The 27687-nt window shown below is 41.0% G+C and overlaps 2 protein-coding genes across 3 annotated transcripts in view; one reads left to right on the top strand and one right to left on the bottom strand.

The window, feature by feature from the left end:
- The window catches only part of LOC101860854, a 24647-nt gene extending 18613 nt beyond the window's left edge, over positions 1-6034 (bottom strand). Inside the window, exons 1-6 of the mRNA XM_013089213.1 lie at positions 5928-6034; positions 5152-5250; positions 4607-4704; positions 2847-2984; positions 1867-1998; positions 185-255 (exon numbers count right to left, since the gene is read on the bottom strand). Coding sequence (XP_012944667.1) covers positions 185-255; positions 1867-1998; positions 2847-2984; positions 4607-4704; positions 5152-5250; positions 5928-6030 — 641 coding nt within the window. The 5' untranslated portion in view covers positions 6031-6034. The remainder of the gene's footprint in view (positions 1-184; positions 256-1866; positions 1999-2846; positions 2985-4606; positions 4705-5151; positions 5251-5927) is intronic.
- A 22-nt stretch (positions 6035-6056) lies between these two features.
- On the top strand, positions 6057-26122 carry LOC101859602 (protein zyg-11 homolog B). Of its 2 annotated transcripts, none has more exons than XM_035972907.1 (14): positions 6057-6182; positions 12236-13139; positions 14852-14969; positions 15480-15620; positions 16027-16203; positions 16593-16646; positions 17383-17493; positions 17975-18116; positions 18768-18901; positions 19321-19388; positions 20006-20138; positions 22297-22349; positions 23435-23529; positions 25350-26122. In XM_035972907.1, exons 2-14 carry the CDS (start codon positions 12274-12276, stop codon positions 25523-25525), a joined length of 2268 nt encoding a protein of 755 aa, XP_035828800.1. In that variant the 5' UTR covers positions 6057-6182; positions 12236-12273; the 3' UTR covers positions 25526-26122. The 2 variants fall into 2 exon arrangements, with proteins under 2 accessions (XP_035828800.1, XP_005110536.1); XM_005110479.3 differs by having other exon boundaries at positions 6139-6219.
- Positions 26123-27687: the final 1565 nt, after the last annotated feature.

Genomic DNA, 27687 nt, shown 5'->3' with positions numbered 1-27687 from the left:
AGGAGGAGGAGGAGGAGAAGAAGAAGAAGAAGAAGAAGAAGAAGAAGAAGAAGAGAAAAAGAAGAAGAAGAAGAGGTAGAAGGGGGAGTAGGAGGAGGGGGAGGAGGACAACGAAGATGATGAAGAGGGAGAAGAGAAAGATGGGGAGGAAAATTATATTTGGAAAATAAATCAAAATCCTTACATTTTATGAGAAGACTTGGGGTGTATATATATGGCTGACACAGTATCCTGTCTACTGACCGTGTCTGCAACCTGAAACACATTGACAGACATATTATTGGCAAGCTGTTCAAATGGTCGCTTTTAAGCACAAGGGGGCTATCCCGAAAAATACAGTCTTGAGAAAATCGAAGGTAAAGTTTTTGAACCCTTATTCAGTTTCTTTAAAAGACAAGGAGTGTTTCCTCTAAAAATAAGCAAATACAAACCCCAATGAAACCAAACTTCTCCTATAGTTAGGGCAATGCCCACTTTTGGTGTAGGTCAAAATTTCTGGTAACCTCCGAAATCTGGGTTAGTCCACTTGTTCTTAAAAGTGACCAAATCTACCACACAAAAGGAAAATTTTACAGGAGAGAGAATATCAAAAAGTGAATGCTTTGCCGCTATATCGTTTTCGTCTCCCTAAGATATTATGTTCCTGATGAAGCTTGAATTGGTGATTGGTGAACCGTCAAACATTTCATCAAATATACTTAACTTTACATAAGTCTCCAGTATTTTTTTTTTCTGCTGTAAAATAAAGAGCGTAGAGTCATGATAATAATAACAAAGACCACTTATATAGTGCCCCCTCCCCGGTGGCTCTAGGTGCTTCATAAATTAAATTAAAGTAATTTTTTTAAAAATATTTGGCAGCTAACACAATGACACGTTTCATGCATACTGGCCCATTCAGCGTACGACCGTCTTTTCAAATACATACATAGGGTAATCGGAATACATCAAATAGTGAATACATTACAGTGGTGTTGGTGGTTTAAGTGGTTAGGCTGCTAGGCTCACAGCCCGAAGGTCATGGGCTCGAACCCCATCAGGGGCCTGACGTTCATTGTGTCTTTGAGAAAAGTACTTTACACAGGAAAAAAAATTTCCTCACTTCACCCAGATATAGACAGTGAAAGTTCAAGTTAGTTTGTTAGTGTTTCAGTGTTTAATCAGCAGCTTGCACTGTATGCTTCCCAGGAAGCTGAGAATTTTCTTAGTCGAGTTCTAAGGTTTGCTGAGGTAACAATATAGATTGTAAACTGCATAGAGTTTGCTGCTGAGTGGGGATATGCGTTATACAAATGCTATTTATCCTTCATCATTTGCATACCGGTACCATTGTAGTGGGTGGAATCATGCATTCATCAAAATAATGAAAATGAAAAAAGAAAACTGATGTTTTTCCACCTGTTCAGCAATTTGTATCAATTTCTAAGGTGGCCCAACACCTTCGATGTCTTTTTAAAAACTCATTTCTGTGTGGACTTTACTGAGACATGTTGATCAAAGGCACACAAAAAATGTAAATTTACAATGTTAACGGACTCTCAAGCTTTGAAAGTCACCAAACTTTGGCGGCCATTTTTTCAACAAATTTTACCTCTGACACCAGGCAATGCCATCTCCTTCAATAACCAATATCTCGACTTCTATTCTAGATGGGTATTTTTTTTTCATCAAAAACAAGACAAATGAAGAAACTTCAAAATTATACAAATAACTGCGGGCGCCCAAAAATTGACAAGTGCAAGATTCCACCGTGTCGAGACACATATATATTGTAAATCGTATAGAGCTTGATATTGAAAGGGGGATATACACTAGGCAAATGCTTTTTCTTATTGATCATTTATTACTATAAGAAACCCATCTCACCTGTGTGACAACTTCCCCAACGTGCTGCGAATGGTCCAGGGACAGCAGAGCCACCAGAGTAACAGAGTTGTCGGAGACGGATGACAGCACACTGTCAAGGTCATCTCGCCACATCTGGCGATATCTTTCTCTCTGAGATCAGAAAAATAAGTTATTAAGTAAGGGTAAGTGTATGGGTTTAATGCCTCTATCAACATTATTAAGTTATTTATGAGGCAGGACCTCCAAATTTTATGTCCATCTCCAACAGAACTGAGTCTAAAGGGTTGAGAGCCTTGAAAATTCCGAGCCGAATTCAGGAACACCTAGTCTGGGATTTGAACCAGGGCCATCTGCTCTGTAGTCCACCATGACACCAACTGAGGCAATGGCGCACCTGATTAGAAAAGTCATGACTAAGTAATTACAGTGGAGTCCACTCAAACCGAACACAAGAATGATGATGAAATCACAAAAAAATTGAATTTTAAAAAGGACAGATTTCGATTCTTTCTCAACATTTCCTGCCATATTCCAAGTAAAACAAGAAGACATCCCTGCATGACCCGAAGAAATAAAGTGATGGAAATTAATATGATCTGTGAAATCAAATTTTTATCAGACATATCGATAAACAATTCAAGAATACTCAAGAGGTTGTTAGCCAAAATCCTACAAAAATGTTTAATCACGTCTGTCATCTTTGTGATGTCATATATCTGTGTATGGGTCTCATAGTGAGGTTGATTTTACACTGATTCAGACTAAACTGTAAATTAAAAATACATCTAATGGTCTGTCTGTCTGTCTGTCTCTCTGTCCGACTGTCTATCTGTCCATTCATCAGTCTATCCTCTGTTCGTCTGTCTGTCTGTCTGTCTGTCACTGTTTGTCTGTCAGTCCATCCATCCATCCTCTATCTGTCTGTCTGTCTGTCTGAAACGAAGTACTATCAGAATCTCTATCTGGCACCTCTAAATGAAACAAGAAAAGATATTCACCATGTCTCTGATCCACATCCGAACATCTGACTTTGCAGAAGAACCACCGTAATCAGTGAAGGATTTTGCATTTGTAAAACATCGTAGAAGAGGAAGCTCTTCATCTTTTGGCATCTGAAAATGCTTTCCATAGTTTTCCTGAAATAAATTAGTTTGAAGAAAACAGGCTATACAAACTACAATTCATGAGAAGGTACATAACATTTAACGCCTTTGATCGGGACCACCAATTATACACGAACTGCGCCCGACCGAATCGGACCACCGACGTATATTTACACGTTTACAATACCGCTCATTCAAGCCAGTCCAGGTTTATTAAAAATTATCCATGTTTTCTGACTTCTTGTTCAACACAGAAAAGTTCTTTCCCGTTCGAATTCACTGAAGTTGTAGCCAGTTTGAGTTGATTAGATGTGAAAAAATGTCTTCGAAACAAGTATTTACAAGGGATGTGGGCGGCGGCTCCGGTCCTGGGGATAAGATCAGCTGGTGTGGGGCTTGTCCTGATGGTGTTAATGTATTTACATCAGGCAAAAAACAAATATTTTATGAACAATCAACTTCAGTAAAAACCTAGAGATATATGCAAACACTTACATTGCAACGAATACCGTATATGTACATGTTATGTCCATCCAATGACTATTCCTGTGAGTGCATTTGTGTATGCAAGTGGTGTGTGTGTGTGTGTGTGTGTGCATGTGTGCGTGTGTGTGTGTGTGTATGTGTGTGTTAGTGTGTGTGTGTATGTGTGTATGTGTATGTGAGTGTGAGTTTGTGAGTGTGTTGATGTGTGCATGTGCATATATATATATATATATATATATATATATATATATATATATATATATATATATATATATGTATTTACCATGCCACACAACAAATTTCTCTTACTCTTTGAGGGAATAAATAAAACGTCATCAATCTTATCTCAAAGTGGTAACTTTTGAGAAAGTTCCCCCCAGATTTCAAACCATAAGCGCACCTCACTACATGACATAACAGTCTAGACTTCTGGCAGCACACCACAGTTCAAACCTTACATGTTCATTGACACACGGCGTAACACTGGATAACTGTTTACATTTAGTATTTAGATCATCTAGGTGGCAGGTTTCTGACTCTGCCTGTCAGGGCCAACTCGGGCTGAGAGGCATGCAACAACCCAGCAGAAGATCAAGATACTTGATTAAAATTGTCCCAACTCTTGAATTGAACTCAGGCCTCCTGCATGCAAAAGCAAAGCGCCTAACCGCTACACCACAGACACCAGTACTGGACAGTAAAAAATGCCACGCCAGTGTTCAAGCAGACTGGGAACGCACTTCATGTCTCCCACCAGACTTCCACAATGGTAGCTTGGCTGGGATGAAAATACAGTGGAGTCCACTTAAACCGAAATCTGCACAACCGGTGGATTTTCTTTTTTACATTTCGAATAGCAGAGGCAAAAAATTAGAGACTCTTTCTTTCAATTTACGGCTGTGTTCAGATTAGCAGTGTTCGGTTTAAGTGAACTCCACTGTAGTTCACTATCATTAGGTTGTAACCTTTTTATTTCTAGTGAGGAAGGCAGGTGGTTGGAGCCAGCATTAGCAAGTTGGAATTGAATTTTACTTCCATTAAGAGCAAAAGAATGTGGTCATTAAAAGGTAATTTTGAGCACACCGGATTCCCTTAGTTGGCTTAGAATCAGAACAGCAAACTCCAATCCAAGTGGTTGAGATAAAAAAGACAAAAAAGACGTTAGCTACCTCAGACGTATCAGCAACGCCAACAAGAACCTCTCTGAATTCTCTCCGGGTCCCAAGACCAATGCTGCTTCTGGCCAGTTGGACATCAAGCTGTGTCTCTGTTAAAATGCACCATTGACATAAGTTTGAGTTTGACATTTTTCAACTTTACTTTTACCAATTACCCTATCAGGGACACTGATCCCACTCTTTGTTTCTTGTCACCCTTCACTTTCTTCCACACCTCCCATAAGACATGGCTGGTGGTTAGGGGACACGACCACTAAAAAGGTCCTTATCTTTTCCTTCCCTCTGTTATATTTCTGCCTGTCAGCCTTACTTTTTTCCTGCACTAAATAGCCGTCATTGGGTAATTACACTTCTCTTCACTCAACTCACGACAAGACTGTCGTATGCATTAACCTGTGCAGGAAAGATTTTTAATTTCGCTTACATTATATTCCATTTTTAAAAAGGCTCAAATTAGAACTGAGTTTATAACTGCTCCAAAATGAGAATTATTTTCTAAAACAACCCAAAAAAAGTAATAGAACACTTAAACCTACCATCATTAATCAACAATGCACAGGTGATTTCATTGTCATTTTCTGAGACGCTTTTCCAGAGAGCACTCGTTGTAACGTAGGAAAGTTTAGCCGAACAATCTGGAAACGAAAAATGCAGACAAAGCTAAAACATAAACAAACCCTAGTCAAACTTGAACAATTCTTTCCTGCGCCTGAATATGACAAAATCTATATATGTGTCACAACATGATGGAATGCAGGCATTCAAGACATTTGCTATTGAAGAGGTACGAGACCTAGATCTAGTAAAGATAATAGCAAAAAAATGGCTGCCAAAGTTTGGTGACTTCCAAAGCTTCAGTGTCATTGAAAACAGCAAATTTGCATTTGTTTGTGCCTTTGGCAAACATTATTCCCCAGAAATCCACACAGAAATGCACTTTTATATGATAAAAATAGATTTGTTGAGCCCAAGAAAAAAAATGTGGCCAAGATAAAATTTGCTGAATGTATGAGTATGGAGAAATGTTAGTTTCTTCGATTTAATTATTTGAAAAGCCCACAATTTCACCATGATTCCACACATATGAAACCCTGAACATTGAAGTTGACTATGGACCCATAAAAATATTAGATTTAGGCCTACAAAGATAAATCAGGAATTAAAATACCAATCATGTATATCGATAACAGGTTTTAATGCTAAAATAAGCAGGATCCTGGTATCTAAACTGGAGAATCTAGTTCAATAGGCATATAGAATGTACTTTTTATTATTTAAAACAATAATTATTTGAATAGGAACATATCCATACTTCCAAAACGAAAAATTATACAATAAATTAACAAGCAATAGGCTGACGAAAGCGTTCTTGGCAACATGTTTTTCCAATGGAGTGATCTTTTCCTGAAATACATAATTATAGACGGCGCTTTTGATCATAATGGCCGATATCTGAAAAGCAATCGGACTCCGTCTCTTTCAACCGTGTTATCAGATTTTGAGTGTATTCTTTTTCCGCAGCTCTTTATTTCCTACTTTGTGCTCATGGCTTGGCATAACCATTAGCGTAAGACACTCTCATCGAAGTGACTGTCTGTTATTAGGTTTGTTTCTTACATTTTGTGACATATAATTACCTGATTAACCGAATGTGGCCAACATTATTTTGTTGTTCTACTTTTTATTATTTACACCTCAGACCCCACACCCACAACTGAGCCACTGTTTGGCTACTGAGTGTTGGAGGGTCAAGATTCCAATTATGTATTGTAGAGATAGAAGCTAGGTGAATCCTGGTCTATTGTGTATGTAAGCTTTCAAGTAATCTGATTGTGTTCACACTCGAATATCAGAGAGTAAAGGTAAAGGGAACCATGGCCAAACAAGGATGCACTTGCTGGGTCTCTGGGTCCTGTCCTCACTCGTCACTCTGTCTTTGAGTAAAAAAGTTTAAAATGCTGGATGGGAGTTTCACCCTTCCGTTCCATGGGTTACTGGGGGGGGGGGGGGGTCAGTTGCCATTGCAGTGCTTACAGCGAGCCACAATGCATAGTGCCTAGTAGTAGACAACGTTACACGGGGTGCCCACTACGGCTGGATCGGGCCAATCGCCCGACTCGATCGCCTGAAACTGAAAACAGACACATTTGTTTTTTAGGCGACCGAGTCGAGCGATCGACCGATCCCATCCGTAGTGGTCTCCCCATATTAGGAGTACGGGCCTTGGCCGATAGGTAGCAATGCCAATGGGGCTTTCCCGCGAGGTGAAAATTTGGTCCCCGTTTTCAGGCGATTTTGCGGACCCAGCCGAAGCGTAGGTGACTAACTTTGTCAACCTCGGTCTGCTCTATTTCCGAACCAATCCGAATGAAACTCGGCAACAAATCAGAAAATAGGGCAAACTAATGATATGTTTACCCGTGGACGTTGAAGTTCGTACACATAAATTAACCTATACTTTTGGTGTCGGGAACACTTTCGTATCGTGTACACCGAAAACTATAAGGAGTTTGAATTTCAACGCCGAGATGATAATAGATCTATCTATCCTCTATAGTGTGCTCAAATTTGAACATTCTGTGTCAAGTAGTTGTTTAGACCCGATCATAAATGCACGACTACCCCCCTATCCAAAGCAGCTTCGCACGGAGACCGGCCATTTTCCCCTCACTCTCGTGGCAAATGTATGTGACCTACAAATCCCCGCATGACTATTCCGGGCCCGTTCATTGGTCACTTGAAATAGGGCAATGGCGGGCGCGCGCATCTGGTTGTTTTTCTCTCTTTTCCCCTGTAACATCGCAATGGGGGTATTCCGAGGCGAGGTTATCTCGTCTCGGGGTGTTCGCGTCTCAACGGGGGAAAAGAATTTTCAATTGTACGGCATGCTAGATTGAATTAACTTATCTTTTACAGTTGGCATGGTCTAAAGTCATCATAAAAAGCTTTGCAGTTATTAAGTCACGCTACCGACATATATTCTTAAAGATTCCATGTTGTGATACGATGCTATAAATAAAATGGACTCATCCCGACACCCCTTTTTCGCAAAATCGTAATATGTACACCACAATTTTAATTATAACAAAATAACTACGAAATTGGTAGCAAATCTGACTGCAGAATTGATTTCTACACTCAAAAACACATCGGGTAGCCAAGTTTCTCTCGAACACTCCGATTAGTTACCAAGATATCGTCGATTTTCTTACAGAATCTGCTACTGCGTGGTCCACTTTTTAGGAGTATTTTCCTATATGTGGGTCATCCATATTTTGCCGACCTTTACAACCCCATAACTTTTTTATTTATGAACCGATTCTCAAAATTCAAGGAGCATAATTCTTAGGATTGAAAATTCTTTCTTAGGTACCAAAAAAAAAAGGGGGCAAAAGTGAAAATTTAAATTTTCATTGGCATTGCTACGATAGGCCTATTATTTAGCAATGCCAATGAAAATTTAATTTTTCACTTTTAGCCCTTTTTTATTTGGTACATGCTAAGAAAGAATTTTCAATTTTAAGAATTATGCTTCTTGAATTTTAAGAATCGGTTCATAAATGAAAAAAAGTTATGGGGTTGTAAAGGTCGACAAAATATGGATGACCCACCTATATAGGAAAATACTCCTAAAAAGTGGACCACGCAGTAGCAGATTCTGTAAGAAAATCGACGATATCTCGGGAACTAATCCGAGTATTAGAGAGAAACTTGGCTACCCGATGTGTTTTTGGGTGTAGAAATCATTTCTGCAGTCAGATTTGCTACCCATTTCGTAATTTTGTTATAATTAAAATTTTGGTGTACATATTACGATTTTGCGAAAAAGGGGTGTCGGGATTAGTCCATTTTATTTATAGCATCGTGTCACAACATGGGATCTTTAAGAATATATGTCGGCAGCGTGACTAAATAATTGCAAAGCTTTTTATGATGACTTGAAACCATGCCAACCGTAAAAGATAAGTTAATTCAATCTAGCATGCCGTACAATTAAAAATTCTTTTTCCCCGTTGAGACGCGAACACCCCGAGACGAGATAATCTCGCCTCGGAATACCCCCATTGCGATGTTACAGGGGAACAGAGAGAAAAACAACCGGATGCGCGAGCCCGCCATTGCCCTATTTCAAGTGACCAATGAACGGGCCTGGAATAGTCATGCGGGGATTTGTAGGTCACATACATTTGCCGCGGGAGTGAGGGGAAAATGGCTGATCTCCGTGCGAAGCCGCTTTGGATAGGGGGGGGTAGTCGTGCTTTTATGATCGGGTCTAAACAACTACTAGACACGGAACGTTCAAATTTGAGCACACTATAGAGGATAGATAGATCTATTACCATCTCGGCGTTGAAACTCAAACTCCTTATATAGTTTTCGGTGTACCCGATACGAAAGTGTTCCCGACTCCAAAAGTATAGGTTAATTTATGTGTACGAACTTCAACGTCCACATATCATTAGTTTGCCCAATTTTCTAATTAGTTGCCGAGTTTCATTCATATATTGGTCCAGAAATAAAGCAGACAGAGGTTGAGAAAGTTAGTCACCTACACTTCGGCCCAGTCCAAAGATTCACCCGCAAACGGGGACCAAATTTTCGCAGCGCAGGAAAACCCGATTGCCATTGCTACATAGATCTAGATCTAGTAATTATTCAGGTTTAAAATATATGTGTGTCAGTAAGGCACCTTTTGGCTTCATCTGCAATACAAATACTTTTTTAGATATTTTGTGAACTAAAATTTTATTTACAACTCAGCCATCATTATTAAGTAAGGCACGGCTAGCCTGTCTGTCTAGCCGTACGGCTAGTGTTCCAGTCTAGCCGTACTTATTTTAGGCCCTATCTATTAGAAACCTGTAAACTTAGTACACAGGTCTCATTTTTTTTTTCACGTTTAAAATACATGCGCTGTCAGTGTCAGTAAGGCACCCTTTGGTTTAGTCTCAAACAAATACTTTAGGAATTGCAAACTAAAATTTACTTACAATTCAGTAGGCCTATTTTTTGCTGTTTGTCAGTCAAGCCGTCATTAAGTATGGTTAGCCTCTTCCTTCTTAAATTGTCTTTTGTCAGAATGAAGAACACTATTTTATGACACAATGTAAACAAGATGGCTTTTACCATAAATATCAGCCAATGGCGTATTCCTTTAGAATGTTCTATAACTATCCGCTTTCCCCCCCCCGGGGCAGTGCCACTGACTGAAGTGTCTTTAGGCCATTCCCAAAGAGGGGACATTTCTCGTTCAAGTAGAATTGTAAATGGGCCAATTCATGTCACGCTCATAACTGTGCCTGATCTACAACAGAGAACTGCTGCTTTTTCTTTCCTAATCCTTACTATTGTCATTTTCCTCTACTTCTTTTGTATGTTTGTCACTCTCTTGTGACCAGCTATTTCCAGGGTGCCTTGATTGTTAAAGCAGACCTTGTGCTGTTGAAGCTAGAGATGTGAGCAGAGTTAGTCTGATTCCCTGTAAAGACTTCTCTGTTGACACCCACCCCTTGGCGCTCATATGACCTTATGCAGTTGCGAGCGCCGTAAAACCCTCTACTATATACAGTCGAACCTGCGTAAGACGAAATCGCAAGGGAGCGGGGGGAAAATTCCGTCTTGGACGGGAATTTAAAGGCCCAGCTGATGGGATCAAGGATTGCTTGTCCGATCGGCAAGCAGTGGTCAAACATCACACCTCTCAACTGCTATCCTGTCTGATAATGACATGCGTCAGTCTTACTTATCCAATTGACACCAGTTCTTGCCTTCCATAGGACAACTGTTTGACCTATTAAATACAGAAACGTTTGAACATCTCCTTTGCTTCCACCCTTAGCCCCACCCACCAATGCCACCCCCACTGTCATCATTGTAACAACGATAAGAGGAACTCTTTTCTCGGCTCGCCTTAGGATCAGGGCGGCAGGCATCGATCAATCTAATTTCACACCTCTGGCTTCTGGCTACCCAGTAAAGTTTCCGTCGTGGCCAAGGAGTTTCTCCTTGGTAGTGGCTCACTACTCGAGCACTCTCGCGGGCAGTCGTGAGATTTCACACCCACACTACACTGACCATCTGCATCGCTCAGGGCTCACATGATGGGGTCACATCTACCCCCAAATTGCACCCCAACTCCCCTTCCTCGCCCAGCGGCATGGCCATTGCGTTAAGTTTAGAGCCGACGGAACCAAACTTGCGACTCGGCTGAGGGGGCAAAGCATTTTCCGTCTTAGACAGGTGAAACCCTCGGAAGGGAGTGGATTTTTCTTTCCGTTTCTGCGTTCCAAGGACAGGTTTCCGTTTTATACAGGTAATTAAAGAGGAATATATCAAGGGGGAGCGGGGAGATTCCGTTAAGACAGGTTTCCGTTTTATACAGGTTTCCGTTAAGGCAGGTTCGACTGTATATATACATATATTATAATAACTATCCGCTTGTATGCATAGACCATGTCCTCCTGTTTCAGGTTACTTTTTTTATTTATAGTGTGGAAAATGGCTGATGAGGGGTGTTTGCTTACATAGTGACAGTGAAGAGTCCATCGATCATCATCTGCCTATTTAAGTTAGTTTAAAAAGTTTGCGCTTTTTCGGTAGTTCCACCCCGCAATCGTTATTCGCCGGTTTTGGCCCCAAGAGTAGGTGGGTTTCAGGCTGAATTTTACCATAATTTGAGGATTTGCAGTTGTTAGGTTTGATATCTTAGCTCGCCGTGCATCAAACGTCTAGATCTAGGCTCAAATAAGGGGGATGGGAACTACCGAAAAAGCACCAGAGAGTTTAAATAGCTCACCATGTATTATGATTCAATGAGCACAGCTTATGGGCAGTTCGTCAGCACAGATAGCTTGTATTGTAATGTTGTCAGGCTCACCAACTGTCCCAAATTTCTGGGAACTGACTGCATGATTCAGCGGTTGTGATTTTTAGAGGACATTTTAGCCTCCATCCTTTTATCACCCACACTTGTAACACCAAAACCCATCACACCTGGTATCCTTTTGTTCACTGTAACGCAAGCTGATGCTCTGTCATGTTGGGTGTCCTTGATAGATAGGGTTTTTTTTTAAGTTGGCTAGTGTGTGTTGTAATGCTTCACTGCATTTCACTGTAACTCTGATTTGTCTGTCTTTGTTGATAATTATTTTCCACTGGACCCGAGCACATAATTCATTATAAAGTATTACATAGTTGGGGATTTTTTTAATAACCCAGTTGAATGATAGTCTTGTACTAAGTAAATGCAATCTTGAAGAAGGCTACAGACTGGAGATTAACATTAGTGTGTTAAAAGAGTAAGGCTAAGGCTTACTTTGAAGAAGTCAGTCCTTTTATTTTGAGAAATTAAGAGTACTTTTAAAATATAATTTTTAGTTGCTCTGGAGCGTTTGTTTTTTGGTTTTTTTCTTCAAATGAGATTGTCTAGGTTTTTGTTTTTTTTAATAGGCTGATGAAAATATGAATATGAAATTACTTTTACACAAAATTCTCAGCTATTCCATAAGGAAGAGAAAAATAAAAGACCCCTCTAAATTTTCTGAGCCAGTTAGGCTTTTGTGTGACTTTTGTGTTTTGAAATAGACTGAACGGAACAACTTTCCATCTTTTTTTTTTCAGTTTCACCTGAGAGAGTGTTGGAGTATCTTGCCGCCACCATGTATGACACACCGGTGAGCCTGCAGAACTACTGCGTGGATTTCATATGTGATAATTTGTCTGCTCTGTGTGAGGTACAGCCCTTGGCTTCCACAGATTCTAAACAAACCAAAATGGTCTTCAAAGACCCAGAGACTTGCTTCCACTCCACTCTGTCTGATCAGCTCTTGTCTACTTTGAGTGAAAAGGGGAAGCTCAATGATGAATCTCTGTCACTGTTTGATCCGAACGCCACAGTTCTGCGGCATGTTAGCATTCACAACGCCCCTGTGACCAGCAGAGGTCTGCGTATACTTAAAGGTCATCGAGTGTCTCAGTTAGAAGTGACTGGAATCAAGGATGTGACCGTCAATGACGTCATTGGCTGTCTGGGAGAGTGGACTTTGTCAAATCTTAGAATTCTCAACGTGAGCAGAAACACTTTTCTCAATAACTCCAAGTTCTGTGTTGTTGTTTCCCTTTCAAAGCTGAGAAATCTGCACACTCTTAACGTCAGTTTCACAGAGTTCAATCGGCATGGTTTGGAGATCATAGCCGAAGACTTGCCCTGCCTGGAAGTATTGGACATTTCATGTACAGAAATCAATGACATCACACCTTTGCGAAAGTGTAAAAACCGGTTAAAATCTTTGAGCATGTACAATCTACAGTTGCACCGTAACTCTGACCCGATAGGCGTGGTCAGTGAGCTAACTCATTTGGTTCATCTGGACGTGTCCAACGACGCGACTCGTGACACAATCATCACCTCAGTGGCCACAGAGCGGTTCCAAGTCCCTGACTTCTTAGCAAAGCACGACACCTGTCCCAACCTGGTGTCTCTCGACGTGTCTGGAGCCCCTGATGTCGCACCCTGTATAGTTGAGTAAGTGGAACTTTGAACTTGTTTTTATTGTGTCCATTAATGTCCTTTTTTGTTTGTTTTTCTGTGTCTTTGTGTTTTCTTTCTTTCGAAATGGTTGTCGTCATTATGTGTGCTTCTGTGAACAAATGAACAGAAATGTCCTTATATAACTCTCGTCAGTATTGTGTTAGTTTGAGTGTGGGTTCCTCACTGCATGCATGCCATGCACTCCTTTTGTGATCCTCGGGTCTGCCATGAAAACAATTGTTATTTTTATATCAAGATTGGGTGCAGGTACCTTTCCGGAGTTGATATAATTTTGTAAATGTTTTAAGTGATTATAATGTGAGTTGGCTGGTGCTCTGGTACAGTTCTTTTCTTCTTTCCTATCAAACATCTATCGTGTGTCATGGTCCAGAGGTAATGGTGTTTGCCTTTCATTCAATAGGTCCCAGGTTTGAATCCTGACAGCAACAGAAACTATTCTTTTATAATAAAAATGTTCACCTTTCCTGATGTCTAATCATGTTCTGTCGTCTGCTTTCGTTTTCATCCCCCCCCCCCTTACACCCTCCTCTGGAATCCCGACTCTTTCTGCTGCCTTTCTTTACTAAGTGTTACTGCTACTTCTTAGTTCCTTCAAACTGCTGTCTTTCAGTCACACCCCTGATCTTAGGGTAGATAAAATCGAACACCTAGCCTTCTCAGATAAGGACGAACAAATTTTGGAGGTCCTGTGCAAATTGCACAAGTTAAAGGTCCCTTGGTGGTCCTAAAATCGATAACAGTTGGCTTCGGCTGCTACCCGCGCAATCTCAAAATTAATTCCTACCAAACTGAAAATGCTTAATGTGTCCCGCGGGCTCATATGACCTTATGCAGTTGCGAGCGCCGTAAAACACTTACAAAAACAAAACAAAAAACTCTAGTAGTAACACTTCTAACCTTTGGCGTTATATGACAACCTTTTTTTGATGTTGCAAATTCCATAAAACTCTTTCAATAATCCTATCATCCATCTCTCCTCCTCCTTCTCTTTGTTTGTATATCTTGTAATACCTATCTTTCCCCCCTGGTATTATAAATTAATTAATTGTGTTGTGAATGTCTTAAAACTCTAAAAACTCTTACTAAAACTAAATCTTACGAAGCTTTAAAAAAAAATAATAATTTAATAATGATTATGGATTCTGTGGTGTGGTCTAACTTGTATTCTCATTATCATCCTATTATTCTGTTCTTGGCAAAATGTGGCAGTTCTGGTGCTGACAAGGCAGCAGTGACGTCTCTAAAGTCATTGCGGGTGGTCGGAGAGAGGGCACCACTTGTAGGTCTTACATCTTTTCTTTCCTTCTGCTTTTTTACCCTTCACCAAAAATAGCCGTTATTGGTTGAATGTGTTTCTCTTTACTGAGATGAAACAAACTTCAACCAGATATGCACTGGCACAATCAGTGGGAAGACCCGCGGCGACATTTTGGAGAGAGCAACGGAGCATCAATGGACATGTGCGGAGTGCAGGAGAGATGTTGCTTCCTGAAACTATGAACAATGACAAGCAGAGTTGGAAGTCTCCTCCTAAATGATGTAAATTGTGTCAATGGGGGTGTATGAACTCCTACTACTTTAAAACAAATAATATATCGTCGTTATTGTTTGAATGTGCTTGTCTTTACTCAAATGAATCAAGCAAGTGATTAAAATGACTGTGTTCGTCTCTCTTTTTCCCCCAGGACATTTGTGGAGAGACATGAAAAGCTGAACTTTCTGGGTCTGGCTCTGACGTTTATATCCGAGTACGAAATGTTCCAGCCGGAGAGTACCTGGTATAGGGCACATCCAAACTTCAAGGTAAGTGTCCGTGGGATGCAGCAGTGTTGCGCACAGCAGATCTTCCAGTACAGAATGAAATACTAGATCTAGCTGTGTGAGGGATGTCAGTATTTTTTTAATGGACAGTGGGAAATTTTATTGTGCGTAAAGTGAGAAACTTTTACAATGGATTAGGGTGTCGTAGGTAGCCTAGTGGATAGGCTACCGGACTCGTAATCGTGAGGTTGCGGGTTCCGGGGTTGGAGCCTCAGCTCGGTCCGACGTTTTGTCCTTAGGAAAGGCACTTTAGATGAAATTCCCCTTTGGCTCTGTCCTTTCGGAGATGGACGTTAAACTCGGAGGCCTCGCCTCTTTAATATCCTAATAGTGTTGATAGAGGCGTTAACCCATACCATTTGACCATTTTCACAATGGATGTGGGGGGGGGGGGAGATTTTTTTCATCATTATTTACTTGCATTAAGTTACTAGGAGTTTCCCCATGAATTTCATATCGTTCGTGTTTTTATTATTTTTAATCTTTCCTCAGATCTCGGGAGAGGTCACAGAATCTCAAATCATGGAGTCTCTGCGGAGATACCTGCCAAGAAGTGCGTACATGCAGAAGGCTCTCTTCAAGTTGTTCAACTTATCACAGGGTACCGAAGAGCCAAGAGAAGATATCATCAGGGTATTGTGATTACTCTTACCTTTTTTTTTTTTAATAGGCAAAAAAAAATATGCATGACATTGTAGACATGACAATACATCTCGTGTCATCTTATGTCATAAATCTTATCTTGTCTCACCCTGTCTTATCTTATCAACCTTACCTTGTATCCTCTTATCTAATATTATAAACATTATCTTGTGTCTTCATATCTTATAGATCTTATCGTGTGTCATCTAATCTAATATTATAAATCTTATCTTTGTGTCATCTTATCTATCTTTATAAACGTTGTCTTATGTCATCTTATCTATCGTTATAAACGTTGTCTTATGTCATCTTATCTATCTTATAAACCTTATCTTTGTTTCATCTTATCTATATTATAAACATTATCTTATGTCATCTCACCTTATGGTGTCCCCAGCTTGTCTTGCCGGCCATGAAAAGCCACCCCAAGATGCTGTCTGTCCAAATGGCGGCCACGGCCTGCCTGTACAACCTGACGCGTGGCGATGTGGGGCAAAAGATCCACCCGGTGCTGCTCTCCAGGTGTGTGGACCTCACCCTGACCGCCATGGAGAACTTCCCCAATCATCAGCAGGTAACTACCCCCCCCCGCGCGGGGGGGGGGGAACAATAATAACGACAAAACTTTCTTACATTTTTCTCTCTCCCTCCCTCCCGCCCTGTCTCCTCCTCCTCCTCCTCCTCCCCCCCCCCCCCCCTCCTCTCTCTCAGAATTTTTTTTTAAAAATATTTTTATGGGGGGGGGGGGGGGGGTCTGTCTGTCAAGGCGAATAAAGGAGTCCTGAAGCTTGCTCTTATTGTATTTAAAGTTTAAACATGTGGTTGTTTTGCTTTTTCTCCCTGTTCTAAATGAAAGGGACATTAAACCCATGCCTTGCCAGTGCACTGTACAATGTTCCTGGAACTCGTTGAGTTGACACTTATGTCTGTAGGTTTTTACGTTCTGACCTTGTTCTCTTTCAGCTGCAGAAGAATGCATTGCTGACAATCTGCAGCGACAGAATCTTGCAAGATGTGGTAAGTGTTATATGGCGCTGCTGTTAGGAATCGTCTCTCGTGTGTTAACCCCTTGGTGTCGTATGGTTTTTGCAACTTTTACTGTACCCAATTTTCTGGTAAAATTCCGTTCAAAGCTATTGTAGTGCAGTTATAAAATCCCGTATGGTGTACGTAGTAAGTTCCAGGCGATTGCCGTAATCAGCTGATTTTAGGACATACATTGTACGGGAGGACGGCATCTTGGCACTCAATGTTGGTTGTTGGGTGCATGGGATCTGTCACGTAGGGGTAAAAAGTTTTAAAAATTGGAGGTAGGGCTTTTCGACAGCTGTTCCCTCAGTGTGGAACACTCCCCCACCCCCGCCCCTGCATTTAAGAGAGATACCTACTTTGACCACATCTAAATCTGGTTTAAAAACATGTTTGTTTAAGTCCTATTTTAGTAACTAGTTTGATTCTTCTTTCAACAAGTGTGATAAGTAGCTACAGCGATTGTCTTTTTGTGTTTGTGTTCTTTTGTTAGATAGCAGGTGTACATGTATTTGAAAGGACTGAGCGAAGCTACACTCCTCCGTCTATATGTTTATGTCAGTTCTTTGTCTTCAGCCGAGGTACATGTTGTAAAGTAGTCAAGTTGTACCTAAAAAATCTGGTTTGTCAAACCATAGAAGTCAATTCAGGGGTCATTGTGTCAATGTTTTGTGTTGACTCTAAATGATTTTTATTTCTTGTATTTTTCGTGTGTGTATTTCAGAATTTTGACCGATTCCGGTGTTCCCGGCTGGTGATGGACTGTATGTGTCAGTTTGACGATGCCTCCATGAACCGAATGTCCGTGGCCATCTGTTCTATTCTGGCCGCCAAGGTATTACCATTGATCTTGTGAGTGGTTGGTAGGTGCTCTCATGTGATTTGCTCCTTCTTTCCAATCAAACATCTGTCGTCCTTATCTCCTTCTATTTTTTGTGGATGACACTCTCTTCTGACACCTCTCGTCTTCGGGGCTTTTTGGGCATTTGGAGTTATTGATATCTTAGATTTTGTGGTCTTGCTTGTGATGGAAAAAAAATACCCACCTGTCTTGAATAGAAGTCGAAGAGAGAAAAGGAGGTGAGGGGTCCCCTGGTTTAAGAAGAAAAGTTAATGGAGTCCTTGAAAATTACAAGTTTACTTTTTTGATTATTTTTAAAAAACTAAATCCACTCAGAAATGTGTTTTTAGATCGAAATAAAAGGTTACAATTACCCTACAAGTGGAAGACTATTTTTTTTTCGATTTCCTGATGTAAACGAGTGCCTGGGAACCAAAAAGAAACCTAGTGAACCATATTCTCCTTTGACTGACAGATCTCTACGGAGCAGACAACCATTCTGGGCGCCAAAGCGCGCTACATGAAGAAACTTCTGATGCTGGTGGAGGAGCGGCTGGTCAACCAGGAACTGGACATCACTTTGAGGTTCACACTCAGCGCTCTCTGGAACTTGACCGGTAAGCAGACCTGCTCAATATTCCGAAAAATCGAAGCTCTCATAATGATTTTTACCTGTAGGAAAACGCCATGGGATTTGCATAAAATCCTGGGGGTTTTGGGGTTTTTTAAAATTTCGTTTTCATTGGTCATGTGCATCTTATCATAAATCACGTGGAGGTTTATTTGAGTTTTATTTGCATTGTTTGCGCAACTTACCATTAATGATGTGAAAATACATGTTTGTGTTGTATTTATTTACATGTATTTGCAATGTGCATTTATTTGCAATGGTCAGTTTCTTTTAGAATCTAGCTGAAGCTATTCTGTTGGATGATATGATTGGAATTGTGCAGTCAAAACTGTCCAAGACAGCCACCCAATATCAAGGAGAAAAATTGCAGTTGTAGACAGGTGGTCGTCTTTACAGCATGTCATAATAGTGTTGGGTTTTTTTAAGCTCAAGTGGGAAATTTATTGTGGCCAAGTTGGGTTTGTTTTTTTAACGCAAGGGGGAAATTTCGTGTGACCTTTTGTACATGTGATTGTCTCATACAGATGGCTTTTAGAGCAGGCTCCACTGTATTTAGAATTTTCTTTCGAATCTATCTTCAATGTTCTTCACTTTACTCGCACAAGCAAAACAAGTTTCTCATTGTTTTTTCCTTCAGACGAGGCTCCTTCCACATGCAATGTGTTCCTGATGGAGGGGGGTCTGGAGCTGTTCATGAAACTGTTGGAGTTGACCGATGGTCAAGGAACAGACAACCACGTGCAGGTGGAGACCAAAATCCTGGGGCTGCTGGTGAGTGAGCCACTCCGTCCTCGCTGGGGAAGTCCTTGCATTCTTGTGCTGTCCTAAATTGTGTCGATGGGGGTCTAATAAACGCCTGCATTAAAAAAGAAATGCACTGGTAGCTCTATATGTTCATCCAATGAAGTTTGAACAAATTGACGCAATTAGTCACAAATGTCATGGAACAGTGTCTTTCTACTTTTTTGTACATTATTTGTTGCAGATCAAAGAGAAAATTGTTTTGGTGTGGTCTGCTTCTCCTACTCCATTTCAGCGTGTCTGTTGTCCTTGTATCTTCTGGATTGCCAGTTTTGTTCTGTTGCAAGTTTGGGGGGGAGATTTTGCACCGTACAAGAACTTGGGAATTCAAAAGCAAGTATGACTATGACCGAATATGTCAGCCTGATATTTCTTATCTCTCTTTTCAGAATAACATTGCAGAAGTGAAGAACCTGAGGCACAAACTGATGCGAGAAGAATTCGTCATGTTGATCAAGTAAGTTTATTTGTAACCCCGTTAAACTTGTTTAGTAGCGTCTCTGGTGTAGTGCTCGGGCACTTCGCTATTGCATGCAGGGACCCGCGTTCATTTCGCGAGCGGGGATAATTTTTATCGAGTATCTCGGTCTTTTTTTTCTTGGACGTTGTATTCCTCTTGGCTGGTGTTGGTCCTGACAGGCAGGGTTAGAAGCCTGTCTCCTAAATGGTCTAAATTGTGGCGATAGGGGTGTAAAAACACCTAAATTAAGATTTTTTGAATTTATTGAAACTTAGTTTTATTTTTCAATTTTTTTTCTTCCTTCCTTCAGATGAAGTAATGTGTTAATAGTGTGAGGTTAGGGTTTTATGTGATTGTGCAAACTGTGGAAGGTGCCGGAGATGGAGGAGAATACAGCAGAAAAGGTTGGAAAAAAGCCTCAAAGCAAGAAATTGATGAATTGAGACAAGAAATGGAAAATGTATGAAGTGGACACAAGAAATTTAAGAATGTCCTGTATTTTTTTTTTCTATAGCTCAATTACTTTTGTGTTTGCTATTGGAAAGTTGGCTGCCATGTATCGGTTTCTGATCTGGCTCTTGTATATATATAATGGTTGTGTTTCCCTGTTTCAGACGCATGTTGCACGGCGTGCATATAGACGTCAGCTACTTTGCTGCGGGGATCCTCGCACACCTATGCAGCGACGGTGATACAGCCTGGAGAAACATCGCTGGCCTGGATAGATATGATATCCTGGAAGATTTGGTAAGACAAACAGCCATGTTCATAAGATTTTTTTTGGGGTGGGGGGGGGGGTGAAGATGGCAGAGAATATCATCGCCTATGAGATGAAATGACTCCGAAAATATTGTAATGTCACAAGGAAAGACTGCATAAGGAATGAGACTGTCAAAATTCATGAAAATGACACCGGTTATGGAACATCACAGAATTAACTCGCTCACCGCCGTTGCGCACCTGTGTCGGTCAGTAGGCGACAACCGCTCACCGCCGCTACTGCACCTGTGTCGGTCGCGTATTTTTTCTCTTTATTTCTACTAATAGCCGACACACAAGCGACAAAGGCATAGCCCTATTACTAGAGTAACATCCTTTTGACCACTCAGAGCAGTTTCACTTTATTAGAATGATTTCCCTTGAAGTTCTGCCTATTTTTGGAACGGGAGTTCCCTTTGTCCTACTTCTGGGTTTTGTTTTGAACGTTGGGCGGCCGAAATCGACCAAACGCTAACATGATGCTCATGCTGATATTATGTATTGAAAATGGCTCCTAGTTTTAGAGATTCTGAATCCATATGATTCAAAGAACTCTGATTCAGATGATGAAGTGCAAAATAATGGAAGTGATGGTAGTTTGAGATGAGAGAAAGAGGTAGATCACCTGTTAGCAGCAGTGGGCTAGTCTGTAAAGCTCAACATCTCCTACTAAAGCTGGCCAATTTTCATAAATCTAACATAAATAGCATAGCTGCCACTTTCCCGCTAAATAGCGGAAACTCCGCTTCATCTAGTTTTCCCCGCAACTTTCCTCCTTCCTCCGCTGGACCGCTCTTGGTCGCAAATTTCATACTTTTTTTCCCCCGCGGAAAACACCGAACCAGGAGAGGGACGAAAACGCGGCTTGCGCATGTTCGCCCGTAGCTTTCTACTTCCGTTCTTCTAGCCCCAGCGCTAGTTTCACATTGTTTATTGTTGTGGAACAGCACAGTGTCGATCGGGCATCGGGACGTTAGCGCGCCGAGTTGTCATTGAAATTGGCGGATATTCGAGAGAAATTGATTCAGAATGCAAAAATAAAAGGAGCTGGAATGAGAAAGAAGCAGCCGGTGTGCGACTTGAAAAGTTCATTAGAAAATTGAACTAGACGTTTTTTGGGAAAGAAATCGCGGCACTCCTGAACAATTGCGGTCCCGTTTGTTTACATGGCGGCTGTTGTGGCTGCTGCGGAAGTGAATCAAGATCTAGAAAATCTATCTCTAGATATAATCTAGATCTACACATATTTAGATATGTCTAGTCTAGATCTAGATTAGATAGCCTAGGCTATAATTTTAATTCAGTTTAGATCTCTAAATAAGAAACACACTACAGGGGCACTAAGTGCAAACGGGACCGCAATTGGACAGGAGTGCCTGCATCCTTGATCCGATACTGCTCTACGTCTATGTATGTACAAGTTTAAAGTGAAAGAAATCTTTTTATGAGACACCAGCTGGCAAAAAACACTGGATTTTTAGTCAGCAAGTCCAAACTGTGTCAAATTGACTCGAATGCTTGTAAGTCAACTTACTGCCTTTATGTTTTTTTGTCAAATACATTTTAATTCAGTTGCCTATGGTTAGCAATATGACAGTTTTCCCTTCCAAAACTGTAGGCTAGATTTTCCAGTATATATTGCCTCTGGATCTCACTGGTTTCGGAAAGCGCGCGTACGCCTTCACATGAATTTCCTCCTTTTTTAAAATTTCTGAGTGGCAGCTATGAAATAGGTACAGAGTAACTGAATTTTGAAAAAGGTTAAAAAAAAAAAAAAAAAGCTGGCAGGCAGCAGCTTGGTCTGAACTATGGCGCTGGCAGCAAGTGAGTTAAGTGATTTGGCCACCTGATTTCCATTTCATTTCCATCAAAATTCTCTGTTACTCTCTTATAATACCTCTAATCTTCAGCACTTGCACAACCTATTTGGGTTGCTTCTAATGCTAGTGCCGTAAAACTCTTATTTAAAAAAAACTAATGTGTTTGTGATATATATTTTGTATATATGTGTATATATCTCTCTCTCTCTCTATATATATATCTATATATATATATATATATATATATATATATATATATATATATATATATATATATATGTGTGTGTGTGTGAATTGATTTCTGACTTGTCTGGTTGTGATTTCAGCGGTCGGTGGTGTCGGGCTGGGATCAACCCAAGTCAGAGATGGTTGCCTACAGGTAAGGACTCACGTCTGTTGTACCACCCACCCACTGAAAAAATATACATCCCAAAAAACCCTGTATTTGGTTTACTTTTTCTTTTGTCAGCCCCGTTCCTATTCATTGGATATGCTGAGCAAGTCTGATTGACATATTCAGGAATTTTGTTCTCATTTTCATTGTGACTCTTTCTGGAATCTCTTTTCATATTCTAAATGACGAAAATGGGGAATGTGTTTTCAAGTTCTAAATACCGGCATCTGTGGTTTAGCGGTTAGAAAATTCATGTCGCACGCAGGAGATCGGAGTTTGATTCCTGAGTTGGGAGAAATGTTAATATCGGTCTTTCTGCTAGGATGTTGTGTCCCTCTTTGTCCGAATTGGCCCTGACAGGGAGGGTCGGAAACCCAACTCTTTAATGATCTAAATTGTGTTGATGAAGGTGCAAAAACACCTTCATTTTAAAAAAATAAAGAATTGTAAATATGACAAATTCAAGAAACATGTCATCAAGCAAAGAATCAAATTAACCGAAAGATTGATCAACATCGACATAGTTGTATCTCTTTTTGTTATTTTATTTGTTGGACAAATTGACTCTTAACAGTAATTACCTCATTATTGCATTTAACTCATAATTTATTAATATTTAGTGGTTGGGTGGCAGATACTGTGGTGTTGTTTGCTCCTTTTTACCTGTTAAACACCTATAATGCGGGTGGTTGGAGGGTACTGCTGGTCGGTCCTACTTCTTTACTTTCCCTCTGTTGTTGTTTCTGTCTGTCTGTCTTACTTTTTTCCCCAGCACTAAATGACCATTATTGTGTCGATGTGCTTCTCTTTACTCAAACAAACACCTATTGTCCTCATCCTGATCTCTCCTCCTTTTATCTGTATATTGGCCTTAAGTAACACCTCTTATCTTCTTCGCCTATGTGATCTTTTTGTATTTCAAATGCTTTAATACTCTAACTAAAACTGAACTTTCCAATATTTAGTCCCAAATCAGGGCACGTGACAAAGGTGAAAAACCATTCAGGAATGTGTTGTTGTGTTGTAAATGACGTGACGGTGAAGTGACCCGGCTGTTGTGATTTCCCCAGGTCGTTCAGCCCGTTCTTCCCGCTCCTCCAAAGCCTGGACCCTCCGATACAGCTGTGGGCCGTCTGGGCCATCCACCACGTCTGCTCCAAGAACGGTACGTGTACGTCACATCACTGCTGGCCGCAGTGTGGCGGCGTGGGCAAATTGGGCGCTCGTCAAAATAAGCATGTGTCTCAATATTCCGCTATTTAGCAGATTTCCGCTTCCACCATTTCCTCCCACTAAACACCGCTGCCACTTCTCTTTTACTTAAAATTATCTTCCGAACCTGTCAAACTGGTATGAAATAACCTTGCTTTGATGGGGGGTTTTTCAGCATTCTCGGGTTAAACAGTATAATAATGGGTGTCTCTGTCAGGATCACGCGGAAAGTTCCCCCTTTTTTTCAAAATTCTGAATTGAGACCCATGAATAAGGACGTACGTTGTCTTATTGTTTCAAGCGCCGTAAAACGCACACCCAAAAAAAAAGACAAATAGATCTAAACAAACTTTAAGATAATACCAATAACTCCACGTGTCCAAAGACTGACGAGCGCCTGGTTCCACCGCGTCTCGCCACACAGGAGGCACTCTTAACTCATCAGCCCTGTGTTCTAGTTCTTCACTTTTGTTGTCCGTTCTTGTCACAGGCGGTTGGAGGGTGGTACTGGTAGGTCCCACTTTTCTTTCCCCTTGTTGTTTTTGTCTGTGTGGATGGTTGGAAGGTGTGCCACTGGTAGGTCCTACTTCTTTTCATTCCCCTTGTTGTTGTCTCTGTCTGTATGGGTGGTTGGAGGGTGTCACTGGTTGATCCTACTTCTTTTCTTTCCCCTTGTTGTTTCTGTGTGTGGGGGGGGGGGGTGGTTAGAGGGTGTCACTGGTAGGTCCTACTTCTTTTCTTTCCCCTTGTTGTTGTCTCTGTCTGTGTGGATGGTTGGAGGGTGACACTGGTTGATCCTACGTCTTTTCTTTCCCCTTGTTGTTGTTTCTGTGTGTGTGGGGGGGTGGTTAGAGGGTGTCACTGGTAGGTCCTACTTCTTTTCTTTCCCCTTGTTGTTGTCTCTGTCTGTGTGGATGGTTGGAGGGTGACACTGGTTGATCCTACTTCTTTTCTTTCCCCTTGTTGTTTCTGTCTGTATGGGTGGTTGGAGGGTGTCACTGGTTGATCCTACTTCTTTTCTTTCCCCTTGTTGTTGTTTCTGTGTGTGTGGGGGGGGTGGTTGGAGGGTGTCACTGGTTGATCCTACTTCTTTTCTTTCCCCTTGTTGTTGTTTTTGTGTGTGTGGAGGGGTGGTTAGAGGGTGTCACTGGTAGGTCCTACTTCTTTTCTTTCCCTTTGTTGTCTCTGTCTGTGTGGATGGTTGGAGGGTGACACTGGTTGGTCCTACTTCTTTTCTTTCCCCTTGTTGTTTCTGTCTGTGTGGATGGTTGGAGGGTGTCACTGGTAGGTCCTACTTCTTTTCTTTCCCCTGTTGTTTCTGTTCTATCTGTCTTGCTCTGTACAACCGTTATTGTGTGGATGTTCTTCTCTCTTAACTCGTACTCTCCTCACGTTCCATCTCACGTGGGTGGATAGTTGGCGGGTGCTCTGGTGTGGTTTGCTCCTTCTTTCCTGTTGATCATCTATCTTCTCTGTCTCTCCTCCTTTTGTCCTTTCAAACATCTCCGTCATTCCCATGAAACAACTATAATCCTTAAATCTCTCCTCCCTCTTTCCTTTCAAACGGCTATCATCTCTATCTCTCCTCCTTCTTTCCTATCAAACATCTCCTTCTTTCCTTTCAAACATCTATCATCTCTGTCTCTCCTCCTTTCCTATCAAACATCTATCATCTCTATCTCTCCTCCTTCTCTCCTATCAAACATCTGTCATCTCTGTCTCTCCTCCTTCTTTCCTATTGATCAACTATCATCTCCATCTCTCCTCCACCAGGCAAGAGGTACCTGACCCTCCTGGACAGCGAAGGCGGGCCCGAGCACGTCCAGCGACTCATGAACGGCCGCTGCGACTCGAAAGTGCGCGGAATCTGCGAAGAAATACTCACCAAACTGGAGGAGCATAAGGGGAGACCACCCAGACAGCAGGACACTGACGACATGGAGTTCTGAACTCCGTGGGGGGGTGACTTTTTTTTTTCTCCCGATGTGCATCTTCTCCTTGCAAAACAAAGTAATGTGATATTTATCGTTCATGTTTGATGACAAGAGAAGTCGGGTGGTAGCGGAGTGTCAGTATGCCAGTGTTTGTTGGTTCTGTTTGTGCCGTCAGGAGTGTCCGGCCCCCAGTAGCCTGTGGTGGACGGGATGGAATGGATTGTCACGCATACACACACACACACATATAAATAAATATATATGTACATACATACATACAGGCGCGCGTGTGGGCACGCCCACACACATACACACACACACACTCTTTGTCTTTGGTGGATTGTCGCACCGCTGGCTTGTGACATGGTGTAGAGAACGCAGAAGTTATTACTTTAACTTTTTACTCTAAGCTGGCTGATGGGCTGGGGTTAGTGAGCATTTATTTTCCACAAATGTAAAGAGCGAATCTTCATTAACGATACAGTGTGCTGGAAGCTTTTTACCCGAGGAACGACTGTGGATGTTTGCGGAAATTAAATGCTCGTAAAAAAATTGTCTGTAGCTTTGACGAAAATAAGATGCTCATTAAAAAAAACGGAATGTTTTATGACACGTGCTGTTGTTGTTTCAGTTCTTGTACATATATCCTCTGTACGTTGAACGTAAGCTGTGTGCTCTTATTATAAATATATTATTTTTTGTTTATGTAAGCCCTCACTGTGTGTGAAACATACAGGTGTGAGATTTTTCTGGAAAAATAGGGCTGTGGAGATTTCTTGTAGAGAGTTGTATGTTGAGGTTTGCCATACTTTGGGGGAATGGAAATTGTTTTTCTTGTATGAAGTTTTTGAGGTGGAGTTTTCTGTCGTTTGATGTTGGTGTGTGGGTTGTGGAGGGAAAGACAATATATGTGGTGTAGTAGTTAGGCTCTTTGCCTTTGCACGCAGAAGATGTGGGTTTGATTCATGTATGTGGGGGAGGTTGGGGTTTTTGGGTATTGTTTTTTTTTTAACCCGAGTATTTCTGTCTGTCTCCTAGGTTATTGTATCCCTTCTAGGTTAGGTCGGCCCTGACAGGCAGGGTCTAAGTAGCCAGCCTTGTAAATAATCTAAATTATGTTGATTGAGGCATAAAAAAAGATATTTATTAAAGTTACAATTAAGTTTTGTAAGGCTAGTTTGATGGCATCACGCTTCCTGTTGATTTTTTTTAGGTAAGTATTAAACAAAGGTGCCGTGCTGTTCCAGATAAATCCAGAATACTAAAATTGTCCAGATTTTGCTCATTGTTGTTCAAAAATATTCTTGACAGTAGATGCACACAGTGATCGGTAAATTTTGAGTCTCCGCTTGTGTTTCCACAGGGTCTCAAAAGTTCTGGATCGTTGTTTGGGTTTTTTTCTGTATCCAGTTGGCAACTCCGCGATGATTAAAATACTGAAGTCTGGGACAATATTTTTATAACCTTTTTGTTCCCCATTTGTCGTGTTTTGAGAGCGGGTTTTTTTTTGTTTTTTTTCCTCCCAGAAGAATTTGACCGGCTTGAATGAATGGCCTTGCCGTGTATTATGATGGTGTGATGAAAGCCAGAAAATAAAGCGCATATATATATTTTTTTTTTTTTTTTTTTTTTTAAATTCTACCTGTTTACTACTGAAGTACGGCTTCGTTAACAATGCTCAAACTGTGAAGTAGCAGCTGAAATAATTTTTCTCCCCACCAAAAGAGTCAAACTTTTTATTGTCCTTACTTAAAGCTACAGTTGGGTGGTTGGCGGGTGCTCTGGTGTGGTTTGCTCCTTCTTTCCTACCAAACATCTATCATCCTGATCCCTCCTCCTTTTTTTGTTTTTGTTACTCTCTTGTAACACCTCTAATCTTTGGCGCTTATATGACCTACTTGTGTTGCAAGTGGCGTAAAACTCTTACTATAACTAAAGCTACGCTGCATGCCATCTCATTCAGTAGAGGAAAACCTCTGTACAGGTATAATGTACACGACATAAAAGTACCACCGGCTATAACCTTCACTTTCTGAGGCCCCAAGTTTCATGTAGTACTTTTACTCTCTTTAGCTACTATGTACCTCGGCTAAGACGTTCAAAGGGAGTCCGTCATGCCGAGGTTCTATTGTATTTGTAACAAAATGGCACCCTTATCATTTAGCTCATGTCTTGAC

The sequence above is a fragment of the Aplysia californica genome, unplaced genomic scaffold (genome assembly GCF_000002075.1).
Source record: "Aplysia californica isolate F4 #8 unplaced genomic scaffold, AplCal3.0 scaffold00898, whole genome shotgun sequence".
NCBI lineage: Eukaryota > Metazoa > Mollusca > Gastropoda > Aplysiida > Aplysiidae > Aplysia > Aplysia californica.
This window is presented reverse-complemented; position numbering and strand designations above follow the sequence as displayed.